This window comes from Hydra viridissima, unplaced genomic scaffold (assembly GCF_058129835.1).
Source record: "Hydra viridissima isolate aposymbiotic clone 2 unplaced genomic scaffold, HvirCarnegie_v1 scaffold_10, whole genome shotgun sequence".
Lineage (NCBI taxonomy): Eukaryota > Metazoa > Cnidaria > Hydrozoa > Anthoathecata > Hydridae > Hydra > Hydra viridissima.
This window is the reverse complement of record NW_028324309.1, coordinates 497,912-518,917: the sequence shown is the minus strand read 5'-3', so window position 1 is coordinate 518,917 and position 21,006 is coordinate 497,912. Positions and strand designations below refer to the sequence as shown.

Genomic DNA, 21,006 nt, shown 5'->3' with positions numbered 1-21,006 from the left:
TCGGAACAAAGAATTATGGGATGTGGTAATTTACGGTTGACAGCCTACCAATCAGCGTCTAGTTATTGGATGAGAATTTTTAAAAAAGAATTTATTTTTAACGGCAAAATTTTTACTTCAAGTCGATCATCGAATTATGCTTCGGATAAACTGAATGCAAAATTGTTGCAAAATACAAAACGAACTTTAACACGTTTTTTTTTTTAAGAAATGTTTTTGCATAAAATGCAGTTGTGACACGTTTTTGCACGAACTTTTTGTTTTTATTTCTTTTTTTAAACTGACCACAAACTCAAGGTACTGTTGAAGTTTTGCTGTGGTACAGATTTGCTGTTAAGAAAAAGTGCGTTCTCTGATGCTCACGTTGCGCGTGAGATTTGTATCGTTAATAACAAGGGCGTCCCAGACACAAACCAGATTTATTATCATTTTTATTTTCCATAAGAATTACTCAAAAAAAAAAAAAAATGCACAAAAACATGAAACAAAACTTTTTGAAAACTAAATGATGTTTTTTAGCAAATCTTGCAAAGTGTAACACAAAGCTACATTTACACTGCCAACATTTGGTGCATTTAAAACTATGCAGTAGTTAAAAGTGGTGTTGCAAAAATTAAGATGACAGAAGAAGAAAATAAAGAAAAATAATTTACGATTACGTTGTTGATAATGATGATGATTTTGCATCGTTTAGTTTATTATTTGATTTTTGTTTTGATAATTTTAGTTTTAAATAAATTTAATTTGGTTAAAATAAATACCTTTTTGAAATTTCAGAGAACGAAGGAAAAAAATGGATGTTTGTATGACGGGGGTCTCAGAATGGTATAAAGATTCAAAATCTTCCCAATGTAGCTCACCTGTTCGCTTTGTTTTCTTTAGATAATAGTTTTATGATATTTGTCTCTATCAGGTGTTATTAGTTTATTTTAAAACTTGAAACAAAAAGCCTCTTTGTGCTTTGTGTTTTCGGCAGATAAATATCTGACGTTTTCGCATAGGTTTTATTACAGATGCTTTAAACGTTTAACGGTTGTAACTGAGATTTAAATGGTGAAAAGCGGCAGAATTTCTTAAAAACTTGAGAGAGGAAAAGAACTGAAGGTGAGTATCTTCATTTAGATTAGATAAAGAAACGTTTGCAAAATACGCGACTAATATCGTATGAAAGGTTTTTGCTGAAAACTACTAAACTGCGTCACAACAACATACCGGCGGATTTTCAAGAAATTCACACGAAATTAATGAAAATTTCAAGCTTTCTAGAAAATTCTTTTGTTTCAAAAACTATCAAAGCGAAGCTGAAATTATTTTAAGTACAATTACCGTGAGAAAAACTCAACAAATTTTCTCGATTGCAAATTACAGAAGTTCTCTCTGATTGGATAAACTTTTTCTTTTTCTTTCTTTTTCTGATCAACTCAAATTAGCAAAAGGAATATGACGTATGAAAATTGAATAAATTAGCAGTTACAGTTTTATATATATATATATATATATATATATATATATATATATATATATATATATATATATATATATATATATATATACATAGTCGCCGAGTTCACGGGGGCAACAGGGGTAGTGCCCCCCCCCCCCAGGAAATTTATGCTAATAATATATTATCACGGATTATCTCGGGGGCAAATAGATACTCTCGCCCTCATGATATATATATATATATATATATATATATATATATATATATATATATATATATATATATATATATATATATATAAGACAATCACATACACGCGCAAACGCATATACGCACACGTATACATATACGTTGTAACTTTTTCAGGTAATGAGAAAAAGCAAGCGTTTAACAAGTTTTAATTCGTTTTTTAACAGAATTTTTCTCAATCAATTGAAACGCAGTTGTTTACGTCACAACTACAGTTTCCAATACACTTCATCACAAAAGAATTGTTTGTAATTTTTCCTTACAATCTAAAAATGTTTATTGTGTGAGCGCATTTTGCTCACAATATTTAAATCCTTAACGCTCCACAAACGCAGCTCGCGGTGGCATTGTTTTAGATTCATAAAATCAATTTCGAAAACAAATAAACTGGGGGAAGAGGCGTCGACTCAAGAAATCTCTTTTCATTTTAAGAAAATGTTTTTAAAAACTATAATAGCCAGCGCTTAAATCCTACCCACCTCGCGTTGAAAGAACCCATTGTGTAACTTTGTATGTTGCTGTTCTTTTCATTTCTTGCTATTTTTGTGATGTTTTTTAAAAATATTTTTTGAAATAGTTTCAAATGTTTTAAATGATAAAAAAAAGGAGGTTTTTTTTTTAAACGTCGTGATTTGTTTTCAAACATTGCAGCAAGGATAATGCTTTAAAACTTATTTCTACTTGTGAATTTAGCGAGAAATCGATTGTCGTCAATTAAACAAAAAGATAAAACGATAAAATATAAAAAAACTTAAAAAAAACTCAAAAAAACAATATTTCAAAGGAATCAAAGTCGGTTTTAGCCACAGTCAATAACGACAAGCGCCGGTAAATTCAAATTCTTCAAATTTTAGTCACTAAAACGTATCACCTAGGAAACAGTTGCCGCTTTCATTTATAAAATAATAATTAAAGGCATGTTTTTATTATTTAGATAAAACAATTAACATTCCTATGAGCTATATCATCATTGTAAGTAATGAACTGCTAACTACATTTTGATAGTCTCCGTTGAATTATTACGGTTACAACTTTTGACCGAGTTGTTTTTTTAACCGGGCTGTATCTTAACGTTTTTTTCGTAAAATTTTATTCTATTGTTTTTTAGACTTATTGCCACTGAAAGGAAATTTGATAAATTAGATAAAAAAAAATGTCCGTGCCGTGGATGGTTGCTTGCATAATAATTGATTCAGCAGTTATTTTGGCGAATTTTGTTGAACAACTGTTGATTGTTCGAAAATGGAAAAATCTTGATCGGATTGACTATCTGCTCTTAAGTTTGTCCATTTCAGACTTTACAAGTGGGATTGCTACGTTAGGTATAGACGCATGGTATCTTTCAGGGGAGCTAACGCCAACAATCGTTCCTAGAATTTCTCACGAAATTGTTACAAAAATATTTGATTCCGTTTTCCTGTTTTCAGTATTTGCGTCAACTTTCCACGTGATAGCGGTTGCTATTGAGCGCTTTTACGCCATCAAATATCCGAGAAAATACTACATATTTACTACTTTTAAAATCAAGTTCGGAACCATCGCTGGTATTTGGATTATTTCTTTAATATTAACTCCCACATTTTCGGTGCTATCAGTTTTCTCGTTAGATACGAAAATCGGAGTTTACATCCGTGCGTGTGTGTTCGCGTTTTCTGCGTTTTTAGTAATGATCATTTATCTATATATATCAATTTTGTTGTTGCTGCAAAGAAAATCACTAATTCAAGATTTTAGTCCAGAATGCAATGTGCAGCAAGATCGTTTGAAAAGAATGACCATGTTCTGTACCTTTATCGGAATAAGTTTTGTAGTGTGTTTAATGCCTATCACTGTGAGTTATTTTGATGAAGATCTTTATCATCCTTTTGGTAATCTTGCGATTACGCTTAATTCTCTTATAAATCCTTGTATCTATTTTGCAAAGGTAATATACGAATCTAGAAGCGCGAACAGATCGCGTTCCGAGACAACTCACGCTTTGCTTGAGACTCGGAGTTACATTGTCACCACTGTGGATTAGTTTTTAAAATTTTCGATGATGTCATTGAAAAAAAAAAAGTTGCAAGAAACGTTTTGTGATGTTCGTAAAAAAACTCGGAAAAGAATTTTTGTTGTTATGAGATTTTAACGTAAAAAGAAGGTGACTCACCAATCGAGGCGCACCAATCGAGGCACCAGTCAACCTGGTTTGCAACACACAATATGGTTTGTAGTGCTCTTAAGCTGTTTTTTAAATTTTTCGAAATCTTTAGAGATGTAAAAAAAAAAAATGAAAGAGTGTAACTCCAACCTAACCAAACAGACCTTCGTTAATAAGTTGAATTTGTATTACATGAATAAAAGAACGTTCTCCGTTATTCTAAATGCTACAAAGTATTTTTTACCACTTTGTGTATTAAAAACATTAAAAGAATAAAAATAATCAACGAAAAAAAGCCTAATTTAACGGCAGGAAATCAAAATGTGACGTAGTAAACAATTGTTAACAACTGAAGCGTTTAATTTTAAAACAAGATTTAATACTTTTTTTGTATTTTACTCTCAAATTTATTTTATTGTCAACTTATTATGTTTTTAAAAACTTGCCATGTAAAGAATTGATACCCAAATTCTCCTTGTTCGTTTTTCTTTAATATATTTACTATTATTGTCTTTTTTTTTTTTTTTTTTTTATTGAAAAATAGTTGAAGAAATTTATCTTTTCAAAATCGGAACTCAACCGAGTGCAACGAGTAATCCATATTTTTATTTTTTATTTTTGGTTTTACTTAACAGCACCTGTTTGTTGGGAAAGTTGTGAACTTGTTATGGGAGGAAAGGGGAGGGGTAAAGAAACAACAAATACAACTTTATTGAAATTTGTATAGCAAAGATGGAAATCAATGAACACATGAAGACCGCAATCAAATTTTTTTACTTTTTAAAATACATATTCGGAATTTGCACCAACTAAGAAAAAGATTGGGCCAAATGTAAGTTTTTTTTAGCACAAAAGTTTTACTACTCCTCCTACAACAAGTTCAACCGTTCGCCGACCCGTTTTATCCCGGAGGTTTGCCTGTTCGTCTTCCAATACTTAAGGACCACCAAGTGAAATTATTTCATTCGTTTAACTGACTAGTGGCGACAACATAATCACGTGAGTGATATTAAAATATACTAGCAGTCATGAACGAAAAGTTAGACAAATTTTAAATTATCAGTAAAGCGAGACAAATTGAATTATCAGTAAATGAACGAATAAGCAAGCTCTCACTGAAGAAATTGCCGCGTGTGGTGAAAAACTGCGTTTTTTATCAAGATGCATTTTTAAAACCACACATCGTCGCCTTAGAGGGCAGAGGTTCTATCTCCATTTTGGGTAGTTTTGCAGGAGAACAAAAACAAAGTTTGAGCATTAAGCATAAATCAGCAATTTCATTTTTTGTTAGTGTTAATGTTTTTTGATCAATTAGAACTATCAAACATGATAGGAATAATTCAACTTTTTTGAAATTATTAACATTGAAGATGTCCCTAAAGTCATAGTTGAATTTGAGTACAACATGGAGATAGAACCTCTGCCCTCTTAGGCGACGACATGTCCAAGTACTTTTTATCAAAACTGTAAGTCTATAACTAATTACAGTTGCCTACTAAACTAAAAATATTTAAGAAAATTAAATTTTTTTTTTGAATAATCATTCAAACATAAACATATTTCCCAATTTATGGCAAGGTGCAATGGTTTATTTTGCACACCGAATATAATTCATTTAATTCACTACATTTGATGGTTATAATAATTTTCCGAAGAATATCTTAGTGAATGGGCTGTAGGCGCTAACCTACATTTTCTTTTTGAAAAGGAAGACAAAACTGCTGTAAATTTATTTTTTTTTTTAAATGTGGTTCATCCCATCATATTGCCCATTATTAGTTTTTAGCGAGCAAAAACCGGGTACTTAAGGATTTTCCATTTATATATAGAAACCTTTTAATTGCTGAAGCATTAGTTGATGAACTTGATTGTTGCAGTGTTAATGATGTCATAGATGTAATGATGTCATAGGTGTAGTGACGTCATAGGTGTAATGATGTCATAGGTGTAATGACGTTAAGCCTTAATCTCGTAGAAGTTTTAATGTCGTGGAGTTTGTTTGTTATAACAAATTATGAACGGTGATATACACGAAAAAAAAAAAAATTTGAAGTCGTGACTTGAAGCAGAAAAAACGAATAATTTTAATGAAAAACGAAAACAACATGCCTACTCATATTTTCTCGGTATTTTCACAGGCACCTATGGATTCCCTAACAAAAACTTTTTTCTAACAGCGCAAGCGAGGAAAATCACGGCATCAATCCTCCGAGGAAGTAAAAGTAATTTGTAATCAGTTTGAAAAGTAAAGTTAACTATTTTTAGTCAAAAAGAATCAAATTTTTACATCTTTTGAGTTGATTTACAGAGTCTTAATATACATTAAGGTTCTGATAAAATGCGTCAGCGAAGGCGAAAAATTCCAGCAAATATTTTTGGTTTTGTTTATTGTTTGAAAATTTATTCTTCTTGTTACCAATTTTTATTGGTAGCATACTTTATATATATCATACTTTATATATATATATATATATATATATATATATATATATATATATATATATATATATATATATATATATATATATATATATATATATATAGAGAGAGAGAGAGAGAGAGAGAGAGAGAGAGAGAGTTTTTAAAAAAAATTACATTTCATCTTCAGTGAGACATTTTATTTTTGAATTTAGATTTTTCCTTTCCTAACCACAAATAAACTTCTTAGGAGCAGTGGTTTCTAGTTATTCTGAATCTGCTCCAATCTCTATAAGAAACTAATGTCTTTTAACAATCGATTGATATTCAAGGTAGAACTTTTGTCCAAAGAAAAAAGTTAAAATATTTAATGTTTAAAAGTTAGAAAACCTTTTTTTAAAAAAATTGGTGAAGTACTTTGTGTATTTATCCTTATTTCTATACTTCCTTATTTCATTTTTCGTCCACCAAGGATTTTTGTGGTAGGCTAGAGCAATTCCACCCCTCTTATCTATTGAGCTAAATGAAGTATACCTTAGAGACACCTGTAGTCCACGGGCGCTTAAGAACTTAGAAAATAAGAAGTTATTTTTGATATATATATATTTTTTATATCGAAATTATATAAACATGTTTTAATTTATAAAAAGAAAAAAAATTGTAAAGATATTTTTTTTGTAACTTCTTAATTTAATAACTGCAATTTTTAATATTTTAATTTTAACGGCTGGTTAACAGCATTTCTTAACAAAACAATTTTATATTCATTTTTTAAAACTAACACGTGTTAGACAAGTGCTATACACATGTATCAACTTGTGCTAAAGTTGAGTAAAATGATTCTTATATTATTTACGCTTTCTTTTTTTTTTTTTTTTTTTTTGTAATTAAAATTTTCATGTTATAAAAAAAATGGAGAGAAGCCGAGAATTTTTACTTTTTAATTTTTCAGAAGCAGCCACCATTTTCCTTTCTAACATCATAATGACATTAGAGGAGCAAAAAACAACCGGACCCCAGCTTGAGATGCTTGCTCAGGGATGTGCGAAATTAATTTGAGGGATGAGATCTCTTTGATTAAAGATTTTTAAATGGCTGTCAAGTTTAAAGATTTAAAAGAATCTTTTATCTTAATCTTTCTATACAAATGAGACGCTCAACCATTTTTTTTACTTTTCAGTTTTCTTTAAAAAGAAGATTATTAAATCGATCTTTGAGCTTTGAAAAAAAATCGATCTTCTTCGGAGTTTTGATAAAAAATTATTTTTCTTTCAAAATTAATTACAGATTTGAAAGCCCTTTTTATAAATTCGTTCCTCTCTTAATTAGCAATATGTCTCTTATATTAGAACATTGGTTCGCCATCGTTTAAGCACGGGGGGAGGGGGTAAATTTTAAAGACTTTAAAAAAAAAACTTCACTAGTGTTTAAATAATCAGTTTCATAATTTTTTTTTTAAAAAAAAACTTAAAATACTCAAATTTTTTCCCGCTTAAATAACCTCAAAAAAATTTTTTTTTCTTTATCGTTTTTTTTTTTTTTTATTTCTTGTCTTTTTTTTGGAAATTTTAATGTTATTTATGTTTCATTACAAATTATAAAAACTTTTCTAATGTAAATGAATTAAAAATTGAAGAGCGTTTTGCTATAGATTTTCTATAAGTAATACGCTTCATGAATTGTGGTATTGAAGAAAATTTGAAAAGATAATCTGAAATAAACCGCGTGTTATAAATGTCGAGACACATTGATGTGGTACGAAATTCGGAAGAAAATCTACTTGGTTAAAAGATATCCAATTTCAGAGAAGCAATCGAGAAAACTCATAGGAAGGCATTTTAAACGACACCCATAATTCGCTTTCAAGAGTTGAGTATATTGATTTTGCGTGCCATCGACCAACATGCTTCAAATGATTAAATGAAAGTTGTGTACAGGCTGTCTAACAGTAACAACTGCTTTTCCTCATAAAAATTTTGCATGTATTATAATTAAGTCAAAGAAGATAAAAAACTTTCATGGTGCTGCACAAAATTTTTATGTCAGAAGCACCGACGGCTAATTACTAAGCTGCTCGAAGAAGCGGATGCTTGTGAGCGTCCAAAGTTATTGGTTAAACTTTGCATGGGTCAAATGAAATCAGATCTTCTCAAAAAAGATAGTTACATCCTAAAAAGTGAAATTTCAGAGCAAGACGAACAGGAAGTTATATTTAACTATCATTTGAAGCCACGAGTAGTGAAGAATAAGAACGGGGAAAAAGAGGTCGATTTGAGCATGAAAGAGATAAGAAAACTACATAAAAACACTTTAGTTAAAATTGACAAGAATATAAATATTTTGAAGTTGAATTCAAACTACCTCACAACATTACCTTACCAAATTACAACCTTCATAAACTTAAGCGAGCTGCATTTGTGTAACAATAATATGAAGTTTATTCCAGTACAAATATTTTCGCTAAAACGTTTAGAAGTTTTAAACCTGAGTTGCAATAGAATCTCGTCGGTACCGGTTACTTTGCCGATTATGAAGCAACTTAAAATGATTGATTTCAGTTACAACGAAATTCAGAGGTTTGTAGTTCGCTGCGAGGCGCTGGAAAATGTAGAAGAGTTGAACTTGGAAGGAAATTTTTTGACTGAGTTTCCGAAAGTAAAGGAATTAAAAGAACTTCGAATATTAAAGCTGTGTAAAAACAACATAAAATATCTTCCAAAGGAACTTCACGATTTGAAGAACCTAGAAGAGCTTCACATCGCTGAAAACGGGTTGTTTGCAATAAGCTTTTGTCTTCATGATTTTCTGCGAAAGTTAAGAATATTCAAAGTTGATAACTCTCCTTCCATTAAGAATGAAAAAAATATCAAAAAAAACAAATTCGTTTTAAAACACAATTGAAACAATCGAGACAATCGAGTTACATCAAACTCAAGAATACAAAATGAATGTTGCGTTTTTAAATCTTACGCTTTCCAACCTCTAAACGACAACTTGGCCATCTAAATGACTTTTTGCGACCTAGTTTAACCAATTTCATTACAAACTTTAAAGATTTGACGAAAATTAGTCTACCAACTTTTGCAACCCGCTCATGTGTTGAAAGTTTGAGGAGTAAAAAAAAAAAGCGTTTCAAATGTGAGAGACGATCAAGATTGTTGGAGTAGACCGAATCTGGCATTATTATTCCAGTGACGCTAAAACAGTCTTTCTTAAAAAAAGTGCTATGAAATTCTCCGATGCGGTGCTGAGGTGAGAGATAGTTTCACTTGCAAGTAAAAGAAAAGAAAACAGATTTGCACCCTAAAGGACACGATGGAGGAGATTTTTCAAGAAATGTAATTTTAAATGAACTGTATACTAAGTGGAAAATGTTTAAACTGCAATTGGCTGATGCAGTTCAATACATCCCACCATTAAGCTTAGTTCAAGTTGACTTGAAGCACAGGGGAGTTTATGTATGAATACATAGCTTCTTCAGATTCTGTTTGGAGAATGTAATGGAGCTTTTATTATTGCAAACATTGAACATTCGGGTCCTTTTATTATTGCACGCATTGAACATTCGGGTCCAACGCATCTTTTTATAATTACCAAAGCGCGTAAGGTACATGCGCAAGATTCGTTCTCACAGTATGTAACAGTATTATTTGAAGTGTTTATTCAAATAACATTAAAAAAAATTTTTAAAACATTTTTTGTTTAATTTCCCCTTCAAAGCTGAACATGTGAACATAAATTTTAATTTTGATCAAAATTTTTGGAATTTTGAATTAGACAAAGTTTCCATGAAATCCTATAAAAAAAGTCAAAAGTTTTTTACTGCAAACAGATAACAATAATATTGCGTACAAGTCAATCCATTATTGCATACTAATCTACTCATCTGTTTAATTTTTTTATCCATCATACAAACCCTAACCCTAACCCTAACCCGAGGTGGAAAAAAACAAAACTGATCGAAGAGATCTAAGATGTTCGCAGAGTATATTAACAAGAATCTTTTTCTAGAATTCGTTACCTATATTAATAACTACTTTACTATAAATTTTTAACATCTGAAGATCTGCTGACAAAACCTTTTAGTAATATCTGAAGGCGTCATCTAACACTAGGGTTTGGTACACTAAGGTAAGTACAGCAGTTCTTCTAAGAGCTCAATTATAGCTTAATTCTTATCATCCAAACTAAAAGAGAATAACTAAAACCGGAAGTTTATCGAATAAGGAGAGATTCATAGCATAATTCAGTTTAAGCGACAAATTTAGAGCACCGGAATTACAAATCAGAAGAATTCAGGCTTTTTAAAATTTGATGGAAGCGTCACATGAACCATTATTACGTGTGATTGCAATTTGTTTCTAGTAGCCATTTTTGTTACAGTTTGTTTATAATATATTAAATATATCAAGCGCTGATGGTTTAAAATAAATGGGGAAATGGAGAACACAAAACAACACCAGGAACAATTATAAAGAAGTGAATTTTTATTCCTAAAATAACAAATAAAACATGTTTTTATAAAATCTTTCGTATAAATAGGAAACAAAACAAATCTTGGGGCCAAAAATGTTATAAAGCAGTTTACGGTCGTAACACATTCCAAAGCTTAAAATATGAAAATTATAAATTTTTACAAATTAAGAACTTAAAAACAACTCAAAGCTTATAGTTTGTTATTTTAAAAAGTTTTCTAACTTTTATATCTTAAGTAACTTTTTACAGCTAAAAGCTTCGAAATGTATTACGACCCGTAAACTGTTTTATAATATTGGCCCTTAGACTAAATAAACAGAAAAATCTAAAATATAAAACAACTTCTAATAAAATAAATAAACTTTAAAATTTTGTGTTTTGATAAAAACTTTTGTCATATGAAACATAATTTGGAGCGATCCTAAAAATTTAAAGGTTTACGCGGATCGACGACGTCTCAAACGTGTACAGGAGTCGCATCGATATCTCAAACGTGTACAAAAGTCGCATCGATATCTCAAATATGTAGAGGGATCGCGTTGACGTCTAAAAGAACAAGAGAAATATTTAAATTCTTATTTATTTATTAAGAGAAAATTAAACCGGAGCTAGAAATATTCTTAAAAACGCAAGACGAGTTTATGTTTGATATCGCATTAAGTCAAAAGCTTTGTCTAAAAACATTTTGGCTGTTAACACTCATCTAGGGCGGTCAAACGCGACTATTTAAAACGATTTTCACATAAAAGAAATTGGGTAAAAACATTATGCAAAACGTGATGACCTTATGTTGTTGTAATAAAAAAACTAACAATAAGCTGTTGACCTGGTTCGCCAACGGGCCAATAATAATTTTGCATGACAGAAAGTTTTCCGGATTGGTGAGATTTTGTAAATTCTTCTTTTCTTGTGAACAACTCATCGTGCAGAGCTTGCAAGGTTTCCACTAAACTGTGCAAACGAGAATTCTTTCTTTGGTTGGTGCTTTTAAATGACGATATAATTCCTCCTAAAGTCTCAAGGTTCCATGCTACCAACTCATAGGTTAAACCACCATTTGAGGTCTTTAACGTCTCCTAAATTTTTATAAAAACTGACAGATTTCAAAATGACTAAAAATTTTAGAACTTCAAAACTAAAAACCTGGAGAAAAAAAAAAACACACTTTGATAGTTTTAAAATGTTGTTTATAAACTCTAATGTCAGTGGATCCAAACTGTGGGAAAAAGTGATATGTATTTTTCTCTAAATCTTGACCCAAGTACAAGTCTTGTCTTTTTAATATTGGGATTTCAGCGAGCGTGTTGCACATGATGTCGTCATTTTCCTAAAAATACTAATTAGTCAGAGTGCAAAATCACACACAAAAACACAAAGCACACACAAAAAAAGTACAAAATCATAAATAGGGGTTAAGCAAGATAGATTGTTAAGCAAGGGACACTTTTGTTTGCATAATTCAATGTTTTTCTTCAAAAAAAACTATTACCAAAATATTGCAATAACTAGAACTAAAAATACAAAAGTTATTTAAATTTTTTATCTTTAGAGGTATACATATTTGTAAGTAATACCCAATAAAAAGGGACAAACCAGTTGCTAAGTTACTAAGCTCTTCTACTTAATATTTATACTATATTTACAACACAAATGCACACACAAATGCACACACACATCACGTAAACAAATGTTTTAAACAAAATTTTTCACTTTTTTCTTTTCTTTTTTTTTCTGGCTCAGATAAAAAAAAACTGAAACAAAATCAGTGCTGCAGTTGTTTTGTTTTTTTTTAAAAAAAATGGTTGCCTTTCTGCTAAAAACAAAAAGATCAAGTTTCTTTTCCTAAATCTTGATTTTTCTGCTGAAGCTTTTGACAGCAGCCGTCAAGTTGTAGCTGTATTTTCTGTAAGTGGTTTTTACAAAATGCTTTGAAAGTGGCTGAATGAGTTGCAACTGTTTTAAGTTAACTTATGAAGAGTTAAAAAATGTAAAAAAAAATATACAAATAGAAAAATTCAAAGAGTTTTTTACTTAAAGACTTAAAATAAATATACAAAAAGTTTTCATTTAAGCATTGGGGCCAAGGAGAGAGAATTACACAACTTCTTATCTTATGCATGTCCCTTTCTAGACACCCATCTCCTACTAAGTACAAAGAATGGTAGAGTCAGCAAACACAACAATAAATAGAAATAAAAGGAAAAACAAAAAAATATACCAAAGCTACTTCACACAACGCTTTAAGTAAAGTTAATTTATGAGCAAGTGGAAGTTGAAAAAATGAAACTTCAAGCGGAATGGGGTTTTCTAAGCCTGATAAATAAAAACATAAATGCATATTAATAAGAATAATTTAGCTGAAGTTTTTATTCAAAAATTTTAACAAGTTATGATAAACAAAAGCTGAGCTGTTATAGAAAACTTACCAAAAATACTGAACAATGATTTATCAAAACCAAATTGCTCAGCGGCCTAAAATAAGTTTTTATTTGTAATTTAGACTAAACAACTTTCTAATTCATATTTTAATCATTTTTAATATTTTAAAACATATAAATATTTTAAAACATTTTTAATAATATTTAATATTTCTAATTCACATTTTAACATAATGTATGAATATAACAGCATCAACAGCCCCTATAATTAATTTAATATTATACTTGACAATTCAAGTATGATATCCTACATACATAATCTGCTCCATTGTCTGCAGCCACACTGAACCATTTTGATACCTTTGACATAAGCAAAGTGTTCCACTCATTGCAATCAAGAGGGGGTTTATTTTTGATACTAAAATTCAAAAATATAATATTGTGAAAAAATCTCCTTTGTATTGTAAGTCTTTAAAATATATATTTAAAGGAATTTAAAAGCATTACTTGATTAAATAGAAAGCTCTCATCAACTTGTTACTAAACCATTTTATTTAAATGTCATATAAGTAAAATACTTTAATAATTTTTATTTTTTTATTTTGTTAGGTTAGGTTTTTATAAATTTCTTTATAAGAATATATAAAATAAATAATAAATAAATATAATGTACTGTATAGACAATAAATATTTACAAATTATAGTTGAAGTGCAAATTTTACAAATTGCATTTTCCCTATGTTTTTTGGAATATGTAACAATCGTCTGTTGGTACAATGAGACCAAAAATTTGTGCAGACATATTTTACATTTATTTAAGAAGTATATAACTTTTTAGTTATCTTACTATATAAAAGCAAGATTCATCAATTTTTACTTTTAGATTGCTTAGTATTAGGTTACTTAAAGAGTTACTGAAAAACAGAAAATTTGAACCATAGTTCATTAAAGACTTTTAAGAAAGATTAATGCAACTTGAACTTGTGTAACTATGTTCATCTTTAATCTAATCGAGGCGAAAAACGTAATTGAGGCAAAATTACTTTTTTGTAGAAGAAAATTACAGAATTTTATCTTACAAAAAGTGGAACTAAGATAAATGCATTGTTAAAGTAGTAATATTGTTAAAGCTGCAAACAATAGTCATAATCACAACCATCTCATCATCCCAATCATCTTATAGCTTTGTTAGTAAGTGGAACATAAGATAGAAAATAGATTCAGCTAGCAGCAATGTTATTTAGATTCTTAAAAAGTAATATTTGTAGTTAAACCTTTTTCTTTCGTGTGCAGTTGAAAGCAACGAGGTAAATATCTTTGAAATGAGTTTACTTTTATCCATAAAAAATGAAGCAAGCTCAAACTCAGTGTAGTTGAAATCTTCTATACCCATGAAACCACGAAGCATGTAAACCAGCATTCCAACACAAGGAAGCTAAATTGAAATGAACAATAGAAAAAACCCTGTAAGAATCAAATACACATGTCCTTTTTTTTAAAAAAGGATTTGATATGGACAGTGGACTGGCTCATTGGGAAAATTTTCATTTTTTCAATCATTCGTTTCAAATCATTCATTTTTTGTAACAAATACCCTTTAATATTTTTGCTTATCACAAGACACATGCAAAATTTCATTTCAATTAAAATCATATTTGATTTGCAGCCAAACTGTTAAAATTTAAATGATTTTATAAAAATTCCAATATTTCCACACCACCCTTATGTGCATGTTACCATTTAATAAATGTTGCTGTGGTGTTGTTCATAAACTTATAATTTTTGTGTTTTCCTGATAGCAATGCACTCATCACAAATAAAATGAACGTTTTGTTGAAATTTTTTCTGATCAATAAAATTTAGTTTCATTTTGGCTTGGAAAGTGTTGTTTTTAGTTGCACACTAAATTATGAGATGCGCTGTTAATAAAACATATTTTTCTCTATTTTACTTGTTTGTTCTGTAGCTTTCGGCCAAACATAAATGCTTTGAACTGGTTTACGATTATTGAATATCATGTAAGTTACCTTAGTAACAAACATCTGAATTTTTTATAGGTTTCATAAGGATAACAAAAAAGCAATCTCTTTAAACTAATCTACCAGCACCACTAAGTATGGTTCAATTTTGATGAAACTTGGTGTGCAGGGGAGGGGGGAAGGGTTTCTTTTACAACTTGAAACACAATGAGAGGGTATGATACTCCTTTATTGAAAGTTTTTTAAATGGAGAGCATTAGAAAAAAATTCAAAGGGATACCATTTTTTTTTAACTTTTAAAAGTTTTAAATGCAAGTTTTTAAAAGGCAGTTTTGTTAAACAATTAAATTTTCCAAATATTTTATTACTTGGAGAGTTTGTTTACTGTTATGCTAATAATAATTCATTTAAACTTGCAATCAGCAATTTAGCATTTTATTTGTTAAAAAAATTTGAAAGATTTAAGAATACAAAATTAACTTTTTAAATTATTTTTCTTAGCTACTAACATTTCTTTGATTGAAGTTTTTTTGATAAAATTTCAGATGATTAAAATAGAAAACCATGGTGATAAAACTCTTAAATTGTATTTTTTACCAAAAGTAGACTGCTTTCATTTTTTCAGAATAGTTCTTCACATTCTTTCACATCTTTAATTTTGTAAAATGGAGCTGGTTTATCAAAGTTTCTTAATTATTTTTTTAACAAGAAGCTGATCACTTAGTGTTAGTAAAAAGAAAGAGTTTTGATGGAAAAAACTTCAAAAGCATAAATATGAAAATTTCACAAAATTAAAATCAATTTTTGAAACTCTTTATTTTTAAACGTACAATCTTCCCAATTAATTCTATTTGAAAACATTTTAATAGAAAACCTTTGCAACCAAACACTGCCAACCTGCCAGCAAAACTTTATATCTTGTAACATTTTCATCGTTATAACTTCTTCTTCGAATATAATCAGTTGCTCTAAAAGTTTCTCATTATTGATGCGCTTTTCTTCCTCTTTTTCTTTCCTCTGTTCTTCTCGAGCCCTTTTATTCTCTTTATCACAAGCATCATATTCCATTCTTAGCTGAAACATTATCGGTGTTTCTGAGGTCTCTGTTGGTTTAGATCTTCTGCGAGAACCATCTATATATAAAATAATATTTTAAATGCATAACAGACAACATGGCTCATAAACTGCATAGCACTTGAAAAACAGCTGTAAAATTGTTCAGGTTTCTACTGAACAGAGTAGCTTAACAGATTCATCGATTCAAGGATAAAAATGCAAGTTTCTTTTTAAGGGATAGTAAAACTAAAACTACAACTCACTTTCATAAGAAAATTTTTCACTTAAAAATTTAACCCTTAAATTGGAGATAAAAGAAGATAATTTAACCTATTAAATTGGGGATAAAAGAAGATAATTTAACCTATTAAATTGGGGATAAAAGAAGATAATTTAACCTATTAAATTGGAGATAAAAGAAGATAATTTAACCTATTAAATTGGGGATAAAAGAAGATAATTTAACCTATTAAATTGGGGATAAAAAAAGATAATTTAACCTATTAAATTGGAGATAAAAGAAGATAATTTAACCTATCAAATTGGGGATAAAAGAAGATAATTTAGAATTTAATCATTTGTTTTAGTTTTCAAATGCAGTTTGCTACAAATTCATTGTAATTAATAAGTAATATTAAAAATGTATAAAAAATCAAGTATTTATAAATATTTAAATTACGATTATTTACTTGCAAGCATCAAAAAAAGAAAAACTAAGAAACAATTAATTCACTTACTTAAAGCTTGGTTCAGATGCCCTCTATTTTGATGAGCATTTGTTGACTCCAGTGAGCAAAGATCGCGTACTTGCCTATAAAACATTTTATAGCCACCTGAACTTTTCATTTTTAATGTTTATGAAGTAGTTATCTTTATTATTGTTGCTTTTTATTTACCTATTTTTCTATTGTTTTGAGTAAGAGATAAGTAATGTCAAAGGCAAATCAATAAACTTGAACACCTATTTATAATTATTATTTATAATATTTATGTTTAATCACAATACTTATTGATAATATTTAATTATACTATTAAAATATTTATTTACATTTATTTAAACACTACAAATAAATATTATATTTGCTTATAATATTTATTTGTAGTGTTTAAATAAATGTAAAGGACAAAAGACTTTTGAGTCACAGTAGAAAAATCATAAGGACAAAGGGTAAAAAAAGGCACTAGGTAAAAAAACCCTCAACGTTTGAAATTACTGCAAATATAATTGATATACTTTATTGAAAGTTAAACAAAACAGAACCTGTTGAAAAGCCAAGAAATTCAAAGCAAAATAATATATTAAAAATAATAAAAATATATTATATATAAAAAATAATAATAAATAATAAATTTTAAATTTATTAAATAATAAATTTAATAATAAATTATAATAAATTATATATAAAAAAATAATAAATTTTTAGTTGAGTGATTAAAAAGAGCACAGGTCATGTGTTAAACTAAAGAAACAATTATTTTAGAAAAACTAAACAAGATTCAAACAGGACAAATGAATAAAAAATAAAAAATAGTGAATAAAATAAGAGAATAAACTCATCACCATCCTGTAAAAAATAGAAAAGACAGAAATGCACTGACCTCGGAAGTAGAGCTAGCTTTTGCTCCATAACCATTTCTAAAGTACGTGCATGCTTACTCAGCCAATGATTCAAGCCATTCACACGATAAACATTTTCAATGAGTAGTCTGAGATCAGAAACAACTTCAGTAACATTTGTATAACTGCCATTATTAAGAGCGGCATTAACTAAAAGTAAAATATTTTTAAAATAAAGCTGATAGCAGGATCATTTCATTAAGTCTGTATAATGAAGTAAATAGTTGCAATACAACTTTTCAAAAATTCTTAAAAAGTAATTTAATTTGTTTTTTATTTACTTTGAGAAATACTTTTATGAGAATTATAGAACTCTTTTGAGCAGTAAAGATCTTCATTTTCCATCAAATACATAACAGTATTCTTTTGTTGTGTTAAAAGCTCATAAAACAAACGATAGCCATATTGAACACCTTCAGGTCTGCTGTTAAGATCAACAGGAAAGTGCAGAACAACTTTTTCATTAAAACCCTGAACATTTTGCAGTGGACTTTTCATTTTATTTCTTTAATGCAAACAAAAATAAAACTGATATTGTAGTTTAACAACAACAAAAAAAAAGTTCTTGCGTTGAGCAAAGAACCTTTAAACATTTTCGTTTATATAAACATAATTTCCAAGAAAAACTTAAAACTTATTTCATAGAACCAGTGAAAGAAATCACTCTACGGAAGATGCACATCATTTTCATGGATGCTCTTTGTGAAACTAAATAGATCTGTGACCACAAAGCACCAATTTAAAAAACTTTAATTAACAATAAATGCCATTATTGCAGCTTTCCAACACAAAAAAAGCATACATCAATAAGCTTTCATAACTCATAAAAAAAGAAAGCATACTACAACAGAATTATTCTAAACCTAGCTAGCCATGTGATCTCTTAAGTTCAAACTTTTAATGGGATTTTATGACTGTTCCTATTTTTAAATGATGCAAAAATTAATATTTAAATTTCTTGTTACTGAATTCTGCATTTTATCAACCATGACTGTTGAAAACTTTCTTTATGTAAAGGAAATTTTCCTAAATCCTTCATATTTTTTTCACAAAACCAAAAAAAAAAATGAAACAACAAACTCAGTATGAATTCAGTATTTGTAATTTTATAGTAGTAACAACAATAACATTTACATATACCAACTATAACATAATCAATTTAGCAAAGTAATATATATATATATATATATATATATATATATATATATATATATATATATATATATATATATATATATATATATATATATATATATATATATATACTTAATTAAACTGAAAACAAGTGATAATTGAACTTAATATTAAAAAAAATGCAACATTACAATATAAAATGTCAGAAACTTAATAACTATTAAAGTAAATTCTTGTTAATAATAATAATAATAATAATAATAATAATAATAATAATAATAATAATAATAATAATAATAATAATAACAATAATAATAATAAAAATAATAATAACAATAACAATAATAATAATAATAATAATAATAATAATAATAATAATAATAATAATAACAATAATAGTATTAATAATAATAATAATAATAATAATAATAACAATAATAATAACAATAATAATAATAATAATAATAATAATAATAATAATAATAATAATAATAATAATAATAATAATGATAATAATAATAATAGTATTAATAATAACAATAATAATAATAATAATAATAATAATAATAATAATAATAATAATAATAATAATAATAATAATAATAATAATAATAATAATAATAATAATAATAACAATAATAATAATAATAATAATAATAATAATAATAATAATAATAATAATGATAATAATAATAATAGTATTAATAATAACAATAATAATAATAATAATAATAATAATAATAATAATAATAATAATAATAATAATAATAATAATAATAATAATAATAATACTAATAATAACAATAATAATAATAATAATAATAATAATAATAATAATAATAATAATATATGCTGAATATATAGCTGCTTTTAAGTTTTGACAGATTATTGATACTTTTGAAATTTTATATATACAGTCACAATAAATATTTTAAGAAACTTTTAAAAAATCCATTCCTGCTATAGTTACACAAAATTAAAAGTTAAATTAAATTTATACAATCCAATGTAGAAACAAATGGATATGTTTAAAAAATCATTTTTGCATCATGAATTGGTCAACAAAGTCATTTTGCTCAGCCTCCTGTTTGATCAGTGTGTCATACTGGAGTTTAAATCTCTCTAGCTGAATCTGTTTTTCTGCAATTAAAGCCCTTAACTGTTGTTGCTGAGCCTCACGCTGCTTTGCCATTGACTTGAGCAAATTACGAGAACCTATTGCATTCATCTTTTCTTTCTCTACTTCATTAGCAAGTGAATCAACTAGTTCAATAAAGTTCCCAACAATTTTTTGAAAATCTGATATTTTGTCAACAAAATCCTTACACTCATTTTTCAATTCTTGTGTTTGCTGACTTATATCAGGTTCAAGTACACACACTTTTGACATTTCATCAAAATAGATTCCAGCTGACTGAGCAGACATACTTTTTACTTTTCTAAAGCAACTTTGAAAATAAAAATCATAAAACAAAACAATAAATACTAGACACTTATTGACAAATTATATTCTAAATACTTTGGTGTGCTTTAAGAAACAATTTTTTTTAAAAAAAATTAAACTAACTAGAGAACAAGTTAATAACAACTTGAAATAAAAAAATAACAACTTTTTTATTATTTATATAAGTTCTTTTTAACATATAGGTAAATTTTAATCATTATAGGTTTATACCTATAATAGTTAATATAGCTAGGCAGATATCTATATAATCAGTTACAGCTATATTTGTAGTTTCTTTAAGGGCTAACAGAAAACTTGGTATCAAGACATATATTATATATGGATTACAAATTATCTCAAATTTAAATGTCTTCTGTAAATTATTATTTAGTAGCAGGGATTCTTAGTTAAAATCTAATTCTTAACTACAAAAAACAAACAACGGAAACCAGCTTCCGACGGCACAAGAAATGTCGGGCCAGAGTATCAAAGGGTTTCGCAACTTACACCAATTAAGGTAGTCTTAAAATGGTGGAGTTGAAATATTTTCAGAGTACTGTTTTTTTGAAAAAATATATTAATTTTCGCGGATAAGCCAGACGACCATCTTTCTATTAAAACCTATATAAACTAAGTTATATATAAAGTATGCAAAAATGTTTAAAAGTAT

General features: G+C 27.9%; 4 protein-coding genes across 7 annotated transcripts; 2 read left to right on the top strand and 2 right to left on the bottom strand.

Annotated features, from left to right (window-relative positions):
• The first annotated feature begins 924 nt into the window (after positions 1-924).
• On the top strand, positions 925-4,302 carry LOC149882489 (uncharacterized). 2 transcript variants are annotated; one of them, XM_090101133.1, is made up of 3 exons: positions 928-1,104; positions 2,628-2,665; positions 2,802-4,302. In XM_090101133.1, the coding sequence occupies exon 3, from the start codon at positions 2,847-2,849 to the stop codon at positions 3,711-3,713; it is 867 nt and encodes a 288-aa protein (XP_089957259.1). In that variant the 5' UTR covers positions 928-1,104; positions 2,628-2,665; positions 2,802-2,846; the 3' UTR covers positions 3,714-4,302. The 2 variants fall into 2 exon arrangements, with proteins under 2 accessions (XP_089957260.1, XP_089957259.1); XM_090101134.1 differs by lacking the exon at positions 2,628-2,665 and having other exon boundaries at positions 925-1,104.
• Positions 4,303-7,923: 3,621 nt separating this feature from the next.
• LOC145193161 (uncharacterized) lies at positions 7,924-9,937 on the top strand. The gene has a single exon (XM_080070575.2). The coding sequence runs from the start codon at positions 8,376-8,378 to the stop codon at positions 9,150-9,152; it is 777 nt and encodes a 258-aa protein (XP_079926701.2). The 5' UTR covers positions 7,924-8,375; the 3' UTR covers positions 9,153-9,937.
• A 1,052-nt stretch (positions 9,938-10,989) lies between these two features.
• Positions 10,990-18,286, bottom strand: LOC145193539 (putative bromodomain-containing protein 10). 3 transcript variants are annotated; one of them, XM_090101307.1, is made up of 11 exons: positions 18,040-18,286; positions 17,740-17,908; positions 16,878-16,951; positions 15,982-16,217; positions 14,380-14,540; positions 13,421-13,523; positions 13,154-13,199; positions 12,946-13,040; positions 11,893-12,054; positions 11,540-11,803; positions 10,990-11,273 (listed from the first exon to the last, which is right to left on the bottom strand). In XM_090101307.1, exons 1-11 carry the CDS (start codon positions 18,254-18,256, stop codon positions 11,157-11,159), a joined length of 1,644 nt encoding a protein of 547 aa, XP_089957433.1. In that variant the 5' UTR covers positions 18,257-18,286; the 3' UTR covers positions 10,990-11,156. The 3 variants fall into 3 exon arrangements, with proteins under 3 accessions (XP_089957433.1, XP_089957436.1, XP_089957435.1); XM_090101310.1 differs by having other exon boundaries at positions 15,959-16,217; positions 18,040-18,266; XM_090101309.1 differs by having other exon boundaries at positions 10,999-11,273; positions 11,554-11,803.
• Positions 18,287-19,723: 1,437 nt separating this feature from the next.
• LOC145193090 (intraflagellar transport protein 20 homolog A-like) lies at positions 19,724-20,365 on the bottom strand. Its single transcript, XM_080070479.2, has one exon. The coding sequence runs from the start codon at positions 20,316-20,318 to the stop codon at positions 19,929-19,931; it is 390 nt and encodes a 129-aa protein (XP_079926605.2). The 5' UTR covers positions 20,319-20,365; the 3' UTR covers positions 19,724-19,928.
• Positions 20,366-21,006: the final 641 nt, after the last annotated feature.